The following is a 20965-nucleotide window of genomic DNA, read 5'->3' on the forward strand; positions in this document are numbered from 1 at the left end:
ATGTCCCCAATTGCTCTTGTATCCTCCATTGCTTCCCAAGAGCAGAGACACAGGGCGCCCTTTGGGGCTATACCATCATCGTGGTTTGTGGCTCACCTGACTTTAGAAAGTTCAAAAATCACCTTGTAAGGAAATCACCTTCTGCAGGAGAATATGCCTTAAAGGCATGTGGTACACCACATGGGTAGAGGCTCTCCAACTTTTTTCGGTCATCCCTGCCAACTTCTGTCTCCACTGCTTGTCTCTGAATGACTATCATTGGCTTGACCCAGCATGATGCTGCATTGACCCCGTAACTGCTTTTTAACATCAATCACGCCATCTGATATGCAACCTCAACAGACTCAAGGTAAACAGAATGAGCTCTTGTAACGGAAAATGTTCTCTAGGGAAAACGATTGGGTTAGTTGACATAGCAGTACTCACGACAGGTCATTGTTACTTACAATATTTAGGGGGAGTTGGTGTTACTGTTGTTATTCATGGTTGGGACAGTTGTCTGGGAACAAAACAAATACAAAAGGTGAAAAAAGGAAGAACCAATCACGACCATTTCCCAAAGTTTGTAAGAATTTCTTCTATTTTTTAATTTAAATTTTTTCAAAAATATTTTAGAGAGAGAGCAAGGAGGAAGAGGATGAGAGGGTGAGGCAGAAGTATGGCATCCGATGCAGAGCTCCAACCACAACCCAGAAGTGATGACCTGAGCCATAATCAAGAATCGGAAGCTTCACCACCCAAGCCACCCAGGTGCCCCATGATTTCTTCTTTTCAATAGTAGGTTTTATACAAGATCATTCATGAAAGAGAAAGGTGAAATTGAGGTGTTTTTTTTTTTTCCTGAGCAGAGCTATGTATCGAGTGAAGGATAGATTCAAGAAAATATATATCGGGAGTCACATTACCAGTATCGCCTAAGTATATAATATTTTCTTCTGGAATACCCTTTTCTCTACTCAGCTTCTTGAACTTTGCAATGTCCTCCTCATTAACATGAGCTCCTCTGCCTGGAAATCAGCATGCATAAAGTGGAAAATGCCCATTAGAAACCCCAAGAATTTCTGAATACAGAAGGAGAATCACTTATGGGGAAATCTAGTCCTTCATGGAGTCTCAAACAATGACCATATATTGCCCTTGTGGCAATGTCAGCTGCCTGACTTGGTGGGTAAGAGCCGTGAAACCCTGTCCAACTGCACAGCCGTGCACTGTCCAGCATCAGCAGCAGGACTCCAGGGACGCAGTAGGAACTCCATGAATCTTGGACCCAATCCAGCAAGAAATCCAATCGACTGCACCTCGGCCTGTGCCTCAGAATCTAGATCTGACATGCATGTTGCTTCTGGACCCAAAGCAATTGGAAGGACCGTTCTCACCCTCCAGACCAATAGCAGCCATGTCTCCCATGGTAATGGGATGTAATGGTAATGTCTCCCGTATGGGAGACAGCTTCGTTGGTTTGTTTGTTTTTCATTAAAACCACAGTTCTCAGATGCCTGTTTCCAAATTGACACCTACTGTCCCAGAGGCCACGGCACCCATCTCAGTGAGTGTGTAGTCGAGACTTGAAATTTGTTGACCTGTTAGGAAACTATTTCTAATAAACTCAATTTCTTTTAATTTTCAATTTTAATAATTGTGACTTGTTGTTAAATGTCTGGTGATTTAAGAGCTCCCACAGCTACCAGCCCTTGTTTCCACATTTGTGTTTTAGAGTAATTCCAGGATCCTTGACACAATGCACCTAGAGACTTAGGGTTTTTTGCAGATTAATTAGTAATGTGCATATGTACTGACTTACTCAATGAAAATGCCAACAGTGGATGTGTTGTATGGCCACGACAATTGTCAGCCGTAATACATACCCATCAATGAAGCCACTTTTGTGATTTTCCCTTTGCTATCCACATTGACATCATAGCCTATGAGGGCATTTGGGGTCATACCAATAATTCGGAAATAATTGCCACCATTATCTGTAAGAGACAAAAATATATATGTATAGTCTAGACAAAATTTATATATTGCATTGGTTAATTTATTGAGATTGGCTTTCCCAAGGTGTAGTTAGCATACTGTCACCACATTCTTGTATTGGTGTCTACGTCCCCTCAACAGCTCAGTGAACGTGACAATCATATCAAGGAGCATAGGGGGCACATTGCCTTCGTGCAATTAAATATTTCACACGTGCACTAAGCCATTTCACACCTCCCAGTGTTGCTAAAATGTTTTCTAGTTACAATGTGAGACAACTCTCTCTAGTTATATTATCTGGTTACAATGCCTAGTTCCCCAAGACCTGTTTCTCTCCCTTAAATTCGCCATGTCCAAATCTAGGTTAAAAAGGGTTACAAAGTGGAGAAAATTAAACAAGAGAACATTGATGATTCAGGCAAATGGAAAGGTCATGTGAGAATAAAGAAAGTGACAATGTTATTTAAAAAGACACTGGTAATAAAACGCTTGTACTTACATTCACCCTTGATAAGATTGTCTCGTCCTATTGATGCCCCAACAGAGTTTTCAACGCACTCTCCGTCAACCCTTAAAAACAAAAAATCTTCAAGTGGATGGATGAAAACCAACTTTGTTCCGTGGTTAACACTTTCTTTGTTTCAATCCTACAAGGCCCTGCATGAGGCATCACCGAGTGCCTATACACAGTGTGATATTGGAAAGAAAAGAAACAGGTTTTCCAGGATCAAATATCACCTCACAAGGATGTCTTTGTCTACCTACTGGTCTGATATAGAGACGCATACAGGAATAGATGAATATATGTGATACACATTTGTTATATATGGAAACTTTTTGTACATTACATACAACAATTATATATATGTCACATACATAAGAAACCTTTTTTCATGTCTCTGTGAGTATATATGACGAAAACGTATATTTGGAAAAATAGGAAGAATGCATACAGCACAAATAATAAAAGAGGAAACAATCCAACTAAAATGCGGCAATTTCTTGAGCAGATATGTCACAGAAGATGGCCACAGGAAACCGTGGTCCCAGCAAGGGTCCTTAGGGACGTGCAAAGTAAAACCACAGTGACATCCCATTTCCCTTTCACAGCACTGGATAAAATCACAGACAATGTCAATAGGAGGGTTGAGAAAGACCATGTTGCCATTGAATATCTGCTTTATTACGGGCGATAATCCAAAAGGCGCTGTCAGTTAGCAAACAGTTTAAGTTTCCTGTGGTTAAGGTGCCCCTGTACTGTGATGCAGCTGTTGCACACAACCCAAGAGAACTGCAATCCGCGTCAACCCAAACATTCCCGCACAGCTATTCCTATCAGACTGATTCAAAATAACCTCAAAGTGGAAAAATTATCCACGTACGCACTGTTATTTGTACGAAGTACAAGTACTTTCACTTGGTACCCACGGACACACTGTTACTGTACGGAGTACTTTCACTTGGCAATGGCAAAAATTACCGTGTATGGGGAGCTGTGGCGAAAAATATTAAAAACCCCATGGGCAGCAAAGAGAGCAGGAGGAAAGAAAAAGCAGGGTGTGTGCTTCCTCTGTGTGAAGTTCTGGAGCAGCGGACGAAAAGCACGTCAGGTGTTCTCTGCGTGGCCGCATGGGTGGACAGTTAATGCAGAGGGAAGAAGCAGGCTCTCTGCGCAGATAGAAATGTTTCACGTGTTGCCTCAAAACGTCGGTACGTGCCCACATATGTGAGAAATGAGTGAACTATCCTTCACGTGCAAGCCCGGAATCATGTGTACACTGCGCTTCAGGAAGCCTTGCAGAAGCAGAGGCTACACGCAGTCACAAAATGCAGACGGACACAAAAACTGTAAACAGGACCAAAAAGATGATAAGGTGTTCGTTAAATAAATAAATAAATAAATAAATAAATAAATAAATAAATACATAAATACATAAATAAATCCTAAGAGATTTATCTTTTGGAATAGGGTCTGCTTAATTTGATTATCTGAATATATGACCTATAACCAACCGTGTTATATATTGTAGACAATCCTTTATGTATCTGTTGAGACAGGATGTGTGCGTGATTTGATTTTCTGCATATGTGACATAGACACCCAGGGTCCTATGTATTATCATAATCAATTCACAACCACCTAACATTGCACACGTTATTATACTCATTATGTATCATATACAGCAGATTCTTCCATCACTAACTTTGGGAAGCCTTCGAGTATTATTAATGGAATGCTGGCTCTACTGCAGGCGTGTATATAATTATTACAGATTATTAAACAAAATTACATGTTTTATACGTCATCAGTTACATGTGTACATTTATAAATGCATCCCTCCAAACATAACCCTCTTATTGTAATGTCTTAATGCTCATCCTTTTCAGTTTTTCATTCCTCACAGTCTGTCTCTACTGTGTGTGACATCTTGGAGCCCACTTACAGCTTTACAACTGCGATCCTCAGACACGGACTTCATTCCGTTCCTTCTAAGGCATGGTTTTTGATATATATCATTAGAAACATCATCCTCCCTTTTATTCCCGTGTCTCCCCCAACCTGACAGACGAATAACTTTCTCTCCTTATTTTCAAGCCTTTCCTGGCATCAGTCCTCCAGCCAGTAGGTTTGCCCAGGCATTTCTCAGCCTTGCAATACTTCCTTCACATCTTGTTTTCTGCTTGAGTCCCCCTCCGCCTTGCAAACTTTCCTGTTTCTCTATACTGCCTCCTGTTTGAACTCCTAAGCTAGCACCGGTCAGCAGCGCAGTTCTATCTGGATTCAAAGGACAGCAAACAGTAAAAAGTAAGACTTAACTCTCCACCTCCAAGGTAAATACAGGTTTTAATCTTATGGGCGGTGGATCTGTTTGCAAGATGTGGTGGTTCTGGACGCTCTCCATTTCTTTGAATTAAGTGATCCCTCTTGCTTCATTGTATACTTCTCGGGACCTTCTGAGGAAACTTAAACGTTGGGATGAAATGATTGGTATTTGCAGATGGAGTCGTCAAAGTATGTGCTTACGGTTACCTCCAATGTACCAGTAACTTTCAAGGATGTGTGTCCATGTCTGAGACAGAGTCACAGAGAGAAATGTGTGCAGGTGCTCAAATTTTCTCGTTGATTTCAGGCCCTTTCCATTGATCTGGGTGCCAACGTCTGTCCCCTTGCTCCTTTGTTTGAACATCCCAGTCCACCTTCAGAAGCACCCTACACCTGCCCTGTGCCAGTGTTCTTTGAACTCACCGCATGCAGTCGTTGGCCTTTTTTGGCTGCTCTCATTCCACCCCGTCTTCACTCTCATGTATAGTGTTGAGACTAGTTTACAGATCTCTATCGGGCTCTGTTTTGACCAATGAAGCTCAACAAGAACAAAGAAGTTTCCTCATCTTCTCTTAGTTTTCTGAGTTCTTAATACATGCCTACAGTAGAGTGGTCTCTTAATGAATAACTTGAAGCAACAAAGGCTCTGGTGAATTTAGCAATGTAATAATGATTAAAAATTACTACTTGTGAGTTTTTAGGGTAGACTGTTAAAGCCAAAGTCAGGAACCCTATGGTCACAGAAGCATGAGAACCATGTCTTTAAACAACAAGGTGTACTAACTTGATAAAGAACTCAGACCATCACACCCTTTCACTCCTGACATTTCACTGCAAACCTGGAATCAGATGCCCCCTGAGGGCCAAGCATTGACAGGCAATTTTAGTCTATGTTATTTTTACTTACTTGACGTAAAAATTGAATGACATTTTGAGTCTTTGTATGTCCACATTGATACCTCTCATATAAATCCTAAACGGGCCATTCTCGCCAATCTTGTCAAGGTTGTTGGATGATATGTACAACGTCTTCCATGGTCCTGAAACCTAAAAGCAAAGTTCCCATCAGTAACTTTCCTCAGTTTCTTTTCATTTTCTCCAACATCAGCCATCATGGCTCTCCTTTCTCTTTTGCATCAGCACAGAGTATCTTTACTGAACAACACACAATTTATATAATACTGGGAAAACCCAAGCCAACAGCAAAACCACAAATCGACGTATTCCTAAAATAGCATAACCATGCTTATCGACTGCAAGGCCTCCACCCCAACAGCTCATTGGGTGATGCACATTCTCTCTTATACTACAAGAGAAATGTAGAAATGTGCAATTACTAGACCACAGGGAACACATCCAGTAGAAATATGTAAAGACACGATTAACAGAGGCATTCTGAGTTTCAAGTAGACGGCTAACGTTGGAGTACATACATTTGGATATACATATAAACTCCCCTCCCCACAGAAACCAGACACACGTACACACACATAAAGACCACCTTATCAGCTCAGCGTGTTCACAATACCTGTGTCAGTACATTAGGAAGGAGTAGCTGGGCATCAGAAGCCAAAACGAGTGCAAGACACAACAGTAGGATCTTCATGTCTCCAGCGCCTCTCAATTCCTCCTCCGCATAAGCTCAGAGTTGGGTTACCTGTTGACGAGATTCTCAGTTTTCATCACTTTATATACTATATGTCTATGGATGTGGCAATGTTTGACTTCTTGTCATTCTTCACACGAGATCATTGTGCAACCCTGAATATAAACATCCTGGTTGGCTGTGATGTACCCAAGGATGTCTCAGACCCGGGACATATTGTACCTCTTTCCTGTATCTCTAGAAATGACATTTAGAAGCTCGTCCGCCTCTAGTCTTGTTTGGCTCAAGCCTGCATATCTCCTGTCACGTGGATACATTTCTCAGTCAGTCTTGGAAAAACCAAACATCACCATCACTTTTTCTTGAATGAGTTTCAGGGAGATGACCTTCCTGCCCCAGCACAACTGCTCCCTATTACTTGGAGAAAGATGGGGAGACCTACATGTGGGCATTGGCACGTGTAAACACATAAATGCAAATGCAAAGATGCAAATATGCAGACATCTGGTCGCCCTGTCTTTCCAAGTCACTGAAGTCGTGAGCTGGGGGTGACACCACCGTGGTGTTTTTTTAGTGACCAAGGTGTGCAGTATCCTGAGCATGTCTGTCCCTCTGAACTTATAATGAACATCAGGTAATTATGTATCTATGGAAAGCACGTAGGAAAGTGCTTAGTTTGGAGAAATGAGGTCTTACCTTGTCCTTAACACCTTTTAATAAAACCAGGGAATCGGTCGATAAAACACAAGTCTTTTAGGAAACTCTTACCATGGTCAGTTTAGTCAACATTGAACGAACTTGCCCCTCATCCTTACAGGTTATTGAAATGAAATAAGAAAAAAATCAAATAAGATAAGAAAACAACATGGATCTTGCAATCCTCTGCTCACATTTGGTCATTTATGGAATAGGAGGAGTGGGCTGTGGGGTAAGAATTGGTCAGTCATGGAATAGGATATTTTTAAAAGTAGATTCTAGCTCAAATTATGCCCCCAAGTATCTTCAAGGTGATTGGAAGAGCTAAGGACAAAAAACAAAATGATAATAAATCTTAGAGGAATGCACATGTGCAACTTTGGGCTTCTTTAGAGACATTTCTCTCACTTTAAAACCACAAGCCATAAAACCTAATAAAAGTATTTAGATTACTTTTTAGAGATTATTTATTTATCTATTCACGTGAGACACAGAGGTAGAGAAATAAGCAGAGGGAAAAGCAGGCCCCTTCTGTGAGCCCGATACAAGACTTCTCCCAGGACCCTGGGATCATGCCCTGAACCAATGGCAGATGGTCAATCACTGAGCCACCCAGGTGCCCTTAGATTAAATTCTGGTATTGCAAAGATACCTTAAATCATGTTATACTGAACCAGAGACTAAAAGAAGATACTTCCTTGTACTATTTTTTTTAAATTTATTTCCTCAACTTATGAAATCCTACACGTGGGTTATTCTGACATGACACGTGTTCGCCCTCGAACGTGTTCATGCCGTAACTGGAAGCCTGTGCCTCCCACTCCTCTTCTCCCGTTTTGCACATCCCCCAACCCCTCCTCTCAGGCAACCACCAGTTTGGTTGCTGTGTTTATGGGCCTTTTCTTGCTTTGGGTTTGTTTGTTCATACATTTCTATTTTAGATTCTGGGAAGAAAACAAGAGGTAATGAAAAGGGAGGTTTGCTGGGGGTTGTGGTGACTGGGTGAAGGGCACTGAGGGGGGCACTTGAGATGAGCACTGGGTGATATGCTATATGTTGACAAATTGAGCTCCAAGAAAATTAATCAATTAATTCATAATAAATTTAAAAAATAAAATGAAACTGTATGATATGTGTCCTTCTCTGACTTATTTCACTTAGCGTAATACCCTCTCCCTCCATCCACACTGTTGCAAATGGCAAGATCGCACTCTTTCTTACGTGTAAACTTAAGTGTCCCCTTTTCCCCTTAAGGGGACAAACTTACAAGAGTACGATTGCTAGAATATATAATATGTTTTGGCTTAAATACCCAGAAACTGCTAGATTAATCTTCAGAGTGGCTGTTTCAGTTTAGATTTCTACCCGGGTTGATGCTTGTTCACCGGGTTTAAATGTTATCGGTATTTGTTGTTTTAGTCATTCTACTAGGTGTGTAGTGGTGATTGGCCTATCTCCTACAGCATTTGTATTGATGAAATGTATATTGGAGTATTTTGCCCCCTTTCTGATTGCGTTTTCTTGGTTGTTTACCTATTGTTGAGTTTAGAGAATTCTTTACACACTCAGGATACATGTCCTTGTCACTGTGGGATGGGCAAATATTTTCTAAAGCCTGTTGCTTATAGTACTTTTTTTTTTTTTTTTTGCTGGATCATTTGAGGAATCTATTTTAAATTGTCATTTTTTGGTGTTGATTCTGCAATCTCTTTGAATGACTTCTGTCCTAAGGTTTTCCTCCACATTTCCTTATAAAAAATGATGCAGGGGATCCCTGGGTGACTCAGCGCTTTAGTGCCTGCCTATGGCCCAGGCATGATCCTGGGGTTCAAGGATCAAGTCCCATGTCAGGCTCCCAGCATGGAGCCTGCTTTTCCCTCTGCCTGTGTCTCTGCCTCTGTGTGTGTGTGTGTTTGTGGATAAATAAATAAAATCTTTTTAAAAATGTGATGTAATTTTGCTTGACTACCATATTTATGATCTATATGGAGTTTATTGTGTTTTACCCTGAAAAACAATTTAGGTGAAACACAGTTCACATATAATTTTAGTTTCAGATGTACTGCATGCGAATTCAAAACTCGTAAAGACGATGAAACTGACTTGACTTTTCCATAAGGTGTAAGGTTTGCATTCAGATGTAATGTTTTTCTCCAATCCCTCTATCTGAATTTGTTGAAAAGTCTGTTATTTTTTCCTTTAATCGCTTTCTCTGTAACACTTGGGTATATTTCTGTGAGCGTATTGTTAGATTTCCTCTTCTATCCATTGATGTGTAGGCCTATTTACCACAATAGCATATTCTACTATTTGGTGTAGCTTTACAGAAAAGTCTAAGCATAGGTTGCATGAGTCCTCCAACTTCATCCTTCCTTTTCAGCATTGCTCTCTATCTAGTCTAGATCTTTGGCTTCCTCTATAAAGTGTAAGATAAACTTGTCTCGATGAGGCAAAGTCCCTGCTGACAATTCCACAGAAGACTACTTGTGTGGAATCTAAACAGCCATTTGATGAGGAAATAGCTCTACTATTTTGAGTCTTCCAGTCCACTGAACATGAGAGGACTCTCCTTTTCTTTGGGGCTTCATTGAATTCTTTCATCAGGATTTTGTTATTTTCAGCATACGCTCCTCGTTCGTGGTTTGATAGCCAGGTTCTTATGTCGTTTATCCTTTCAGACAAATGTGAAAGGTCCCGTGTTTGGTTGTCGATCTTAAGTGATAAATTATTGCATTCTAGTGATATTGCCCCGTCGGAAAATATGGCTTCTGCAGCCCGCGTATTCCTCAGTTGATTGACCCCCACACCAGTTGTTAAGTAATGAAACTTTTTAAAACATCTTCCTCTTCTTCAGCTGATGCAGATTTACACTGTTCCAAACCCACCTAACTTTGAGCAGGACTTGCCCTCAAGCTAAGCAGTTGCTTAATGAGAGCAAAGTTCCTCGTTGCATGATTGTAGGCATATGACAGGGGGTGGGCTCCAGCCCTCTCCTAGCTCCTCACGAGGTCTCATAGTGAAATTTGCAAGAATTGTGCAACCCCACTGTCTACTACAGCTATTATTGAAACCAAGGTCTAAACTTACATCCAAATAAACCATTTTAATGTCAGGAAGCCATACACAACAAAAACATACCATCTCTTAGTAAAAAGAAACAACAAGAGAGGTACCATTGAGGCGGTTGAACAGCATCGCACACGAATTTCTTTTTTTTTTTTTAAAGAATTTATTTATATTCATGAGAGACACAGAGGCAGAGACACAGGCAGAGGGAGAAGCAGGTTCCATGTAGGGAGCCCAACGTGGGACAAAATCCTGGGTCTCTGGGATCACGCCCTGGGCTGAAGGTGGCACTAAACCGCTGAGTCACCCGGGCTGCCCTGCACATGAATTTCTATCATCATATTCCAACTAGATCCCCTTGCTGCATATTCATACTTTAAAACTACCTTCCCGACCAACCTGAGAACACAACATTGTACGTTGCTTTCCATAGAAATAAAACATTTAGGCATTTGCCCAAGACTTTTACAGCATTGGTGTTTGAATATTATTGGCAGTTAGTTTAAAGGATGCATATAGAATTCTGTCCCGATGCCCTCACTGACTTCAACCAAGCCCACTTGGTTGCCATCATTTTGTTAAATGTTTTCTGTGATTATTCATTTCTAGACCATCCGTGGTGACAACCACCCGTTCCTTAGTAATATTAGTCTCACACACATATCTTCATGAAAAAGTGAAAGAAACTAGGTAAAAAAAAACAAACAAACAGATTCTGGCTTTTATTTTTACCAGATTTCTGTAATTATGTATAATTTTTACACATAATATTCATGCATATGTATATATGCACATACACACACACGATGATATATAGGTATGTGTGGTATAGTTCACAGTTTTTTAAACACATTATTGCCCTGGCTCACCTTTCAACATGCCCACGAGGTTGAGGATTGATTGATCTACTTCAATCTCCAGCATTTCCAGACACAATCTTGTAACCAGAGTCAGAACTCCAAATGCATACAGTGTTTTATTCAAGAAGCACAAATGAAACATTGCCCTTGACATGTTTGTGACTTCCAACAGAAGCCATGATAATCTTCTTTACTGATGCTTTCGACATGTGTAAACTACAGCCCATTTGGAGGCTATGCCTCTGTACGTAAAAACACTATTTATTGTTTAAATATTGTTTATATCTAATTTTATGTTCCTGGGCCTGGAGTAGCTCTCTGAACTCTGGCTCAACCATCAGAACAAGGTTTGCATCCAGACTGCTAATCTCTTCAATGCTGAACACCTGTGTGTCACAGATAGCTGATCAACGAGTTTGCCTATTGCAGTCGGAATGGCCATTCCTTACACATCGCAGTGTCCACTGCTCTGGGAAGCTGAATGGAACGGCACATCTTAGATCTCAAGTACGAGGTTAGCAGCCTCCCAACTGAGCCCTCAGTCTGACTGTTTCTGCAAGTATCACATCGACTTCATGACCCTAGGCATTGACCAGGTCTCAGCTGCTGCCCCACCTTGGATGACTGACAATCTTATTGTAAAGAAATCTCAGTTCTTCTCATCAGGATCATAGGTGATGGTGTTGTGAGAGTCGCATTTCCCCTGGATTATGACTCATGTTGTGCAGGACAGTCTCAGTATAAATCTCAGTGATGGGCACCTATGCCCGTCCCTTGAGGTGGATTAGATGCATCTAGGGAACATTTTCTTGACCAGATTGCCTCATCCCTATAAGTAAATATATCCATCAGAATTTCCTCTTTCTCCTGATGGGTTAGATCTCTTTCTCCCTCTCTTCATGACACCACTATAGCACTTTAGTCCTAATGTAAACTGTCCCTGATGGGATATTGATCCTATCATGGCCATACATTCCTGGATAGTTATATTGAAAGTGGATATTTGGGTATTTATAAATAAGTGACTATCTGCACAAAAACACAGATACAGAACACATGTTTAGTCAACTTATTTAATCACATGAAATCCAGTAACACCAAACAGGATCTGAATGATAGCGAGAGAGATGAAATGGCAAAAGGAAACATGTTTATGAAGAAAGAGAGATGATGCCGAGTAGAAATAAGGAGTGCTTTCTTCCTACTGTTGATCTGATTCCATGAGGAAGATGACACGTGACACAGCTAGAGGGAAGGAAACAGGACAGAAGGTTCAAGTGAGTTGACCGTATAATAGCCTACGACAGTGGGCCTCAAGGAGTATAATGTCAAGGGTTCAAGTTAACCCAGCACACACGGTCCGAGGAAACTTCAGACGCTCCATCCCTACAATATAGGAAGAACCACGAGAATTTTTTTGTGGATGTACATTGGATGGTGAAGTTCCCTGCCAGGAACTGGATAATTTCAGAATGCATGCTCATGGAGATGGCCCATCAAAAATGATTTTACAGGACTCTTGATGGACTGACACTCTGCTCTTCCAATTCCAAAAGCTCTGTGGCTTCAAGATGTTATATGTCGCCTGGAAGCTAATGTCCCCAATTGCTCTTGTATCCTCCATTGCTTCCCAAGAGCAGAGACACAGGGCGCCCTTTGGGGCTATACCATCATCGTGGTTTGTGGCTCACCTGACTTTAGAAAGTTCAAAAATCACCTTGTAAGGAAATCACCTTCTGCAGGAGAATATGCCTTAAAGGCATGTGGTACACCGCATGGGTAGAGGCTCTCCAACTTTTTTCGGTCATCCCTGCCAACTTCTGTCTCCACTGCTTGTCTCTGAATGACTATCATTGGCATGACCCTGCATGATGCTGCATTGACCCCGTAACTGCTTTTTAACATCAATCACGCCATCTGATATGCAACCTCAACAGACTCAAGGTAAACAGAATGAGCTCTTGTAACGGAAAATGTTCTCTAGGGAAAACGATTGGGTTAGTTGACATAGCAGTACTCACGACAGGTCATTGTTACTTACAATATTTAGGGGGAGTTGGTGTTACTGTTGTTATTCATGGTTGGGACAGTTGTCTGGGAACAAAACAAATACAAAAGGTGAAAAAAGGAAGAACCAATCACGACCATTTCCCAAAGTTTGTAAGAATTTCTTCTATTTTTTAATTTAAATTTTTTCAAAAATATTTTAGAGAGAGAGCAAGGAGGAAGAGGATGAGAGGGTGAGGCAGAAGTATGGCATCCGATGCAGAGCTCCAACCACAACCCAGAAGTGATGACCTGAGCCATAATCAAGAATCGGAAGCTTCACCACCCAAGCCACCCAGGTGCCCCATGATTTCTTCTTTTCAATAGTAGGTTTTATACAAGATCATTCATGAAAGAGAAAGGTGAAATTGAGGTTTTTTTTTTTTTTCCTGAGCAGAGCTATGTATCGAGTGAAGGATAGATTCAAGAAAATATATATCGGGAGTCACATTACCAGTATCGCCTAAGTATATAATATTTTCTTCTGGAATACCCTTTTCTCTACTCAGCTTCTTGAACTTTGCAATGTCCTCCTCATTAACATGAGCTCCTCTGCCTGGAAATCAGCATGCATAAAGTGGAAAATGCCCATTAGAAACCCCAAGAATTTCTGAATACAGAAGGAGAATCACTTATGGGGAAATCTAGTCCTTCATGGAGTCTCAAACAATGACCATATATTGCCCTTGTGGCAATGTCAGCTGCCTGACTTGGTGGGTAAGAGCCGTGAAACCCTGTCCAACTGCACAGCCGTGCACTGTCCAGCATCAGCAGCAGAACTCCAGGGACGCAGTAGGAACTCCATGAATCTTGGACCCAATCCAGCAAGAAATCCAATCGACTGCACCTCGGCCTGTGCCTCAGAATCTAGATCTGACATGCACGTTGCTTCTGGACCCAAAGCAATTGGAAGGACCGTACTCACCCTCCAGACCAATAGCAGCCATGTCTCCCATGGTAATGGGATGTAATGGTAATGTCTCCCGTATGGGAGACAGCTTAGTTGGTTTGTTTGTTTTTCATTAAAACCACAGTTCTCAGATGCCTGTTTCCAAATTGACACCTACTGTCCCAGAGGCCACGGCACCCATCTCAGTGAGTGTGTAGTCGAGACTTGAAATTTGTTGACCTGTTAGGAAACTATTTCTAATAAACTCAATTTCTTTTAATTTTCAATTTTAATAATTGTGACTTGTTGTTAAATGTCTGGTGATTTAAGAGCTCCCACAGCTACCAGCCCTTGTTTCCACATTTGTGTTTTAGAGTAATTCCAGGATCCTTGACACAATGCACCTAGAGACTTAGGTTTTTTTGCAGATTAATTAGTAATGTGCATATGTACTGACTTACTCAATGAAAATGCCAACAGTGGATGTGTTGTATGGCCACGAAAATTGTCAGCCGTAATACATACCCATCAATGAAGCCACTTTTGTGATTTTCCCTTTGCTATCCACATTGACATCATAGCCTATGAGGGCATTTGGGGTCATACCAATAATTCGGAAATAATTGCCACCATTATCTGTAAGAGACAAAAATATATATGTATAGTCTAGACAAAATTTATATATTGCATTGGTTAATTTATTGAGATTGGCTTTCCCAAGGTGTAGTTAGCATACTGTCACCACATTCTTGTATTGGTGTCTACGTCCCCTCAACAGCTCAGTGAACGTGACAATCATATCAAGGAGCATAGGGGGCACATTGCCTTCGTGCAATTAAATATTTCACACGTGCACTAAGCCATTTCACACCTCCCAGTGTTGCTAAAATGTTTTCTAGTTACAATTTGAGACAACTCTCTCTAGTTATATTATCTGGTTACAATGCCTAGTTCCCCAAGACCTGTTTCTCTCCCTTAAATTCGCCATGTCCAAATCTAGGTTAAAAAGGGTTACAAAGTGGAGAAAATTAAACAAGAGAACATTGATGATTCAGGCAAATGGAAAGGTCATGTGAGAGTAAAGAAAGTGACAATGTTATTTAAAAAGACACTGGTAATAAAACGCTTGTACTTACATTCAGCCTTGATAAGATTGTCTCGTCCTATTGATGCCCCAACAGAGTTTTCAACGCACTCTCCGTCAACCCTTAAAAACAAAAAATCTTCAAGTGGATGGATGAAAACCAACTTTGTTCCGTGGTTAACATTTTCTTTGTTTCAATCCTACAAGGCCCTGCATGAGGCATCACCGAGTGCCTATACACAGTGTGATATTGGAAAGAAAAGAAACAGGTTTTCCAGGATCAAATATCACCTCACAAGGATGTCTTTGTCTACCTACTGGTCTGATATAGAGACGCATACAGGAATAGATGAATATATGTGATACACTTTTGTTATATATGGAAACTTTTTGTACATTACATACAGCAATTTTATATATGTCACATACATAAGAAACCTTTTTTCATGTCTCTGTGAGTATATATGACGAAAACGTATATTGGAAAAATCGAAGAATGCATACAGGACAAATAATAAAAGAGGAAACAATCCAACTAAAATGCGGCAATTTCTTGAGCAGATATGTCACAGAAGATGGCCACAGGAAACCGTGGTCCGAGCAAGGGTCCTTAGGGATGTGCAAAGTAAAACCACAGTGACATCCCATTTCCCTTTCACAGCACTGGATAAAATCACAGACAATGTCAATAGGAGGGTTGAGAAAGACCATGTTGCCATTGAATATCTGCTTTATTACGGGCGATAATCCAAAAGGCGCTGTCAGTTAGCAAACAGTTTAAGTTTCCTGTGGTTAAGGTGCCCCTGTACTGTGATGCAGCAGTTGCACACAACCCAAGAGAACTGCATTCCGCGTCAACCCAAACATTCCCGCACAGCTATTCCTATCAGACTAATTCAAAATAACCCCAAAGTGGAAAAATTATCCACGTGCACACTGTTATTTGTACGAAGTACGAGTACGTTCACATGGTACCCACGGACACACTGTTACTGTACGGAGTACTTTCACTTGGCAATGGCAAAAATTACCGTGTATGGGGAGCTGTGGCGAAAAATATTAAAAACCCCATGGGCAGCAAAGAGAGCAGGAGGAAAGAAAAAGCAGGGTGTGTGCTTCCTCTGTGTGAAGTTCTGGAGCAGCGGACGAAAAGCACGTCAGGTGTTCTCTGCGTGGCCGCATGGGTGGACAGTTAATGCAGAGGGAAGAAGCAGACTTTCTGCGCAAATAGAAATGTTTCACGTGTTGCCTCAAAACGTCGGTACGTGCCCACATATGTGAGAAATGAGTGAACTATCCTTCACGTGCAAGCCCGGAATCATGTGTACACTGCGCTTCAGGAAGCCTTGCAGAAGCAGAGGCTACACGCAAAGTCACAAAATGCAGACGGACACAAAAAATGTAAACAGGACCAAAAAGATGATAAGGTGTTCGTTAAATAAATAAATAAATAAATAAATAATAAATAAATACATACATACATAAATAAATCCTAACAGATTTATCTTTTGGAATAAGGTCTGTTTAATTTGATTATCTGCATATATGACCTATAACCAACCGTGTTGTATATTGTAGACAATCCTTTATGTATCTGTTGAGACAGGATGTGTGCGTGATTTGATTTTCTGCATATGTGACATAGACACCCAGGGTCCTATGTATTATCATAATCAATTCGACAGTTACCTAACATTGCACACATTATTATACTCATTATGTATCATATACAGCAGATTCTTCCATTACTAACTTTGGGAATCCTTCGAGTATTATTAATGGAATGCTGGCTCTACTTCAGGCATGCATATAATTATTACAGATTATTATGCATTATAATTATAAACATGCTTTATACGTCATCAGTCATATGTGTACATTTATAAATGGATCTCTCCAAAAATAAACCTCTTGTTTAACTGTCTGAATCTTCATCCTTTTTGATTTTGTTTTTGTTTTTACTGTCACCTTTTTGAACTCCTAAGGGAGCATTGGTCAACAGCCCAGATCTATCTGGAATCAAAGGACAGCAAACAGTAAAAAGTAACAGTTAACTCTCCACCTCCAAGGTAAATACAGGTTTTAATCTTATGGGCGGTGGATCTGTTTGCAAGATTTGGTGCTTCTGGACACTCTCCACTTATTTGCATTAAATGATCCCTCTTGCTTCATCGTATACTTCTCGGGACCTTCTGACGAAACTTAAATGTTGGTATGGAAATGATTGCTATTTGCAGATGGAGTCATCAAAGTATGTGCTTACGGTTACCTCCAATGTAGCAATAAATTTCAAGGATGTGTGTCCATGTCTGAGACAGAGACACAGAGAGAGATGTGTGCAGGTGCTCAAATTTTCTCATTGATTTCAGGCCCTTTCCATTGATCTGGGTGCCAACGTCTGTCCCCTTGCTCCTTTGTTTGAACATCCCAGTTCACCTTCAGAAGCACCCTACACCTGCCCTGTGCCAGTGTTCTTTGAACTCACCGCATGCAGTCGTTGGCCTTTTTTGGCTGCTCTCATTCCACCCCGCCTTCACTCTCATGTATAGTGTTGAGACTAGTTTACAGATCTCTATCGGGCTCTGTTTTGTCCAATGAAGCTCAACAAGAACAAAGAAGTTTCCTCATCTTCTCTTAGTTTTCTGAGTTCTTAATACATGCCTACAGCAGAGTGGTCTCTTTATGAATAACTTGAAGCAACAAAGGCTCTGGTGAATTTAGCAATGTAATAATGATTAAAAATTACTACTTGTGAGTTTTTAGGGTAGACTGTTAAAGCCAAAGTCAGGAACCCTATGGTCACAGAAGCATGAGAACCATGTCTTTAAACAACAAGGTGTACTAACTTGATAAAGAACTCAGACCATCACACCCTTTCACTCCTGACATTTCACTGCAAACCTGGAATCAGATGCCCCCTGAGGGCCAAGCATTGACAGGCAATTTTAGTCTATGTTATTTTTACTTACTTGACGTAAAAATTGAATGACATTTTGAGTCTTGGTATGTCCACATTGATACCTCTCATATAAATCCTAAACGGGCCATTCTCGCCAATCTTGTCAAGGTTGTTGGATGATATGTACAACGTCTTCCATGGTCCTGAAACCTAAAAGCAAAGTTCCCATCAGTAACTTTCCTCAGTTTCTTTTCATTTTCTCCAACATCGGCCATCATGGCTCTCCTTTCTCTTTTGCATCAGCACAGAGTATCTTTATTGAACAACACACAATTTATATAATACTGGGAAAACCCAAGCCAACAGCAAAATCACAAATCGACGTATTCCTAAAATAGCATAACCATGCTTATCGACTGCAAGGCCTCCACCCCAACAGCTCATTGGCTGATGCACATTCTCTCTTATACTACAGGAGAAATGTAGAAATGTGCAATTACTAGACCACAGGGAACACATCCAGTAGAAATATGTAAAGACACGATTAACAGAGGCATTCTGAGTTTCAAGTAGACGGCTAACGTTGGAGTACATACATTTGGATATACATATAAACTCCCCTCCCCACAGAAACCAGACACACGTACACACACATAAAGACCACCTTATCAGCTCAGCGTGTTCACAATACCTGTGTCAGTACATTAGGAAGGGGTAGCTGGGCATCAGAAGCCAAAACGAGTGCAAGACACAACAGTAGGATCTTCATGTCTCCAGCACCTCTCAATTCCTCCTCTGCAGAAGCTCAGAGTTGGGTTACCTGTTGACGAGATTCTCAGTTTTCATCACTTTATATACTATATGTCTATGGATGTGGCAATGTTTGACTTCTTGTCATTCTTCACACGAGATCATTGTGCAACACTGAACATAAACATCCTGGTTGGCTGCGATGTATCCCAAGGATGTCTCAGACCCGGGACATATTGTACCTCTTTCCTGTATCTCTAGAAACGACATTTAGAAGCTCGTCCGCCTCTAGTCTTGTTTGGCTCAAGCCTGCATATCTCCTGTCACGTGGATACATTTCTGAGTCAGTCTTGGAAAAACCAAACATCACCATCACTTTTTCTTGAATGAGTTTCAGGGAGATGACCTTCCTGCCCCAACACAACTGCTCCCTATTACTTGGGGAAAGATGGGGAGACCTACATGTGGGCATTGGCACGTGTAAACACATAAATGTAAATGCAAAGATGCAAATATGCAGACATCTGGTCGCCCTGTCTTTCCAAGTCACTGAAGTCGTGAGCTGGGGGTGACACCACCGTGGTGTTTTTTTAGTGACCAAGGTGTGCAGTATCCTGAGCATGTCTGTCCCTCTGAACTTATAATGAACATCAGGTAATTATGTATCTATGGAAAGCACGTAGGAAAGTGCTTAGTTTGGAGAAATGAGGTCTTACCTTGTCCTTAACACCTTTTAATAAAACCAGGGAATCGGTCAATAAAACACGAGTCTTTTAGGAAACTCTTACCATGGTCAGTTTAGTCAACATTGAACGAACTTGCCCCTCATCCTTACAGGTTATTGAAATGAAATAAGAAAAAAATAAAATAAAATAAGAAAACAACATGGATCTTGCAATCCTCTGCTCACATTTGGTCATTTATGGAATAGGATGAGTGGGCTGTGGGGTAAGAATTGGTCAGTCATGGAATAGGATATTTTTAAAAGTAGATTCTAGCTCAAATTATGCCCCCAAGTATCTTCAAGGTGATTGGAAGATTTAAGGACAAAAAACAAAATGATAATAAATCTTAGAGGAACGCACATGTGCAACTTTGGGCTTCTTTAGAGACATTTCTCTCACTTTAAAACCACAAGCCATAAAACCTAATAAAAGTATTTAGATTACTTTTTAGAGATTATTTATTTATCTATTCACGTGAGACACAGAGGTAGAGAAATAAGCAGAGGGAAAAGCAGGCCCCTTCTGTGAGCCCGATACAAGACTTCTCCCAGGACCCTGGGATCATGCCCTGAACCAATGGCAGATGGTCAATCACTGAGCCACCCAGGTGCCCTTAGATTAAATTCTGGTATTGCAAAGATACCTTAAATCATGTTATACTGAACCAGAGACTAAAAGAAGATACTTCCTTGTACTATTTTTTTTTAATTTATTTCCTCAACTTATGAAATCCTACACGTGGGTTATTCTGACATGACACGTGTTCGCCCTCGAACGTGTTCATGCCGTAACTGGAAGCCTGTGCCTCCCACTCCTCTTCTCCCGTTTTGCACATCCCCCAACCCCTCCTCTCAGGCAACCACCAGTTTGGTTGCTGTGTTTATGGGCCTTTTCTTGCTTTGGGTTTGTTTGTTCATACATTTCTATTTTAGATTCTGGGAAGAAAACAAGAGGTAATGAAAAGGGAGGTTTGCTGGGGGTTGTGGTGACTGGGTGAAGGGCACTGAGGGGGGCACTTGGGATGAGCACTGGGTGATATGCTATATGTTGACAAATTGAACTCCAAAAAAATCAATCAATTAATAATAAATTTAAAAAATAAAATGAAACTGTATGATATGTGTCCTTCTCTGACTTATTTCACTTAGCGTAATACCCTCTCCCTCCATCCACACTGTTGCAAATGGCAAGATCGCACTCTTTCTTACGTGTAAACTTAAGTGTCCCCTTTTCCCCTTAAGGGGACAAACTTACAAGAGTACGATTGCTAGAATATATAATATGTTTTGGCTTAAAGACCCAGAAACTGCTAGATTAATCTTCAGAGTGGCTGTTTCAGTTTAGATTTCTACCCGGGTTGATGCTTGTTCACCGGGTTTAAATGTTATTGGTATTTGTTGTTTTAGTCATTCTACTAGGTGTGTAGTGGTGATTGGCCTATCTCCTACAGCATTTGTATTGATGAAATGTATATTGGAGTAATTTGCCCCCTTTCTGATTGCGTTTTCTTGGTTGTTTACCTATTGTTGAGTTTAGAGAATTC

General features: G+C 40.8%; 2 protein-coding genes across 2 annotated transcripts; both read right to left on the reverse strand.

Moving 5' to 3' along the window:
- Nucleotides 1-476: 476 nt before the first annotated feature.
- Nucleotides 477-6446, reverse strand: LOC144307684 (odorant-binding protein-like). Its single transcript, XM_077887621.1, has 6 exons — nucleotides 6330-6446; nucleotides 5709-5848; nucleotides 2477-2547; nucleotides 1866-1976; nucleotides 906-1007; nucleotides 477-499 (listed from the first exon to the last, which is right to left on the reverse strand). The coding sequence occupies exons 1-6, from the start codon at nucleotides 6405-6407 to the stop codon at nucleotides 477-479; spliced, it is 525 nt and encodes a 174-aa protein (XP_077743747.1). The 5' UTR covers nucleotides 6408-6446.
- Nucleotides 6447-13100: 6654 nt separating this feature from the next.
- LOC144307611 (odorant-binding protein-like) lies at nucleotides 13101-18716 on the reverse strand. Its single transcript, XM_077887519.1, has 6 exons — nucleotides 18639-18716; nucleotides 18018-18157; nucleotides 15101-15171; nucleotides 14490-14600; nucleotides 13530-13631; nucleotides 13101-13123 (listed from the first exon to the last, which is right to left on the reverse strand). The coding sequence occupies exons 1-6, from the start codon at nucleotides 18714-18716 to the stop codon at nucleotides 13101-13103; spliced, it is 525 nt and encodes a 174-aa protein (XP_077743645.1).
- Between the last annotated feature and the right edge of the window lie 2249 nt (nucleotides 18717-20965).

This window comes from Canis aureus, chromosome X (genome assembly GCF_053574225.1).
Source record: "Canis aureus isolate CA01 chromosome X, VMU_Caureus_v.1.0, whole genome shotgun sequence".
NCBI classification, from domain to species: Eukaryota; Metazoa; Chordata; class Mammalia; order Carnivora; family Canidae; genus Canis; species Canis aureus.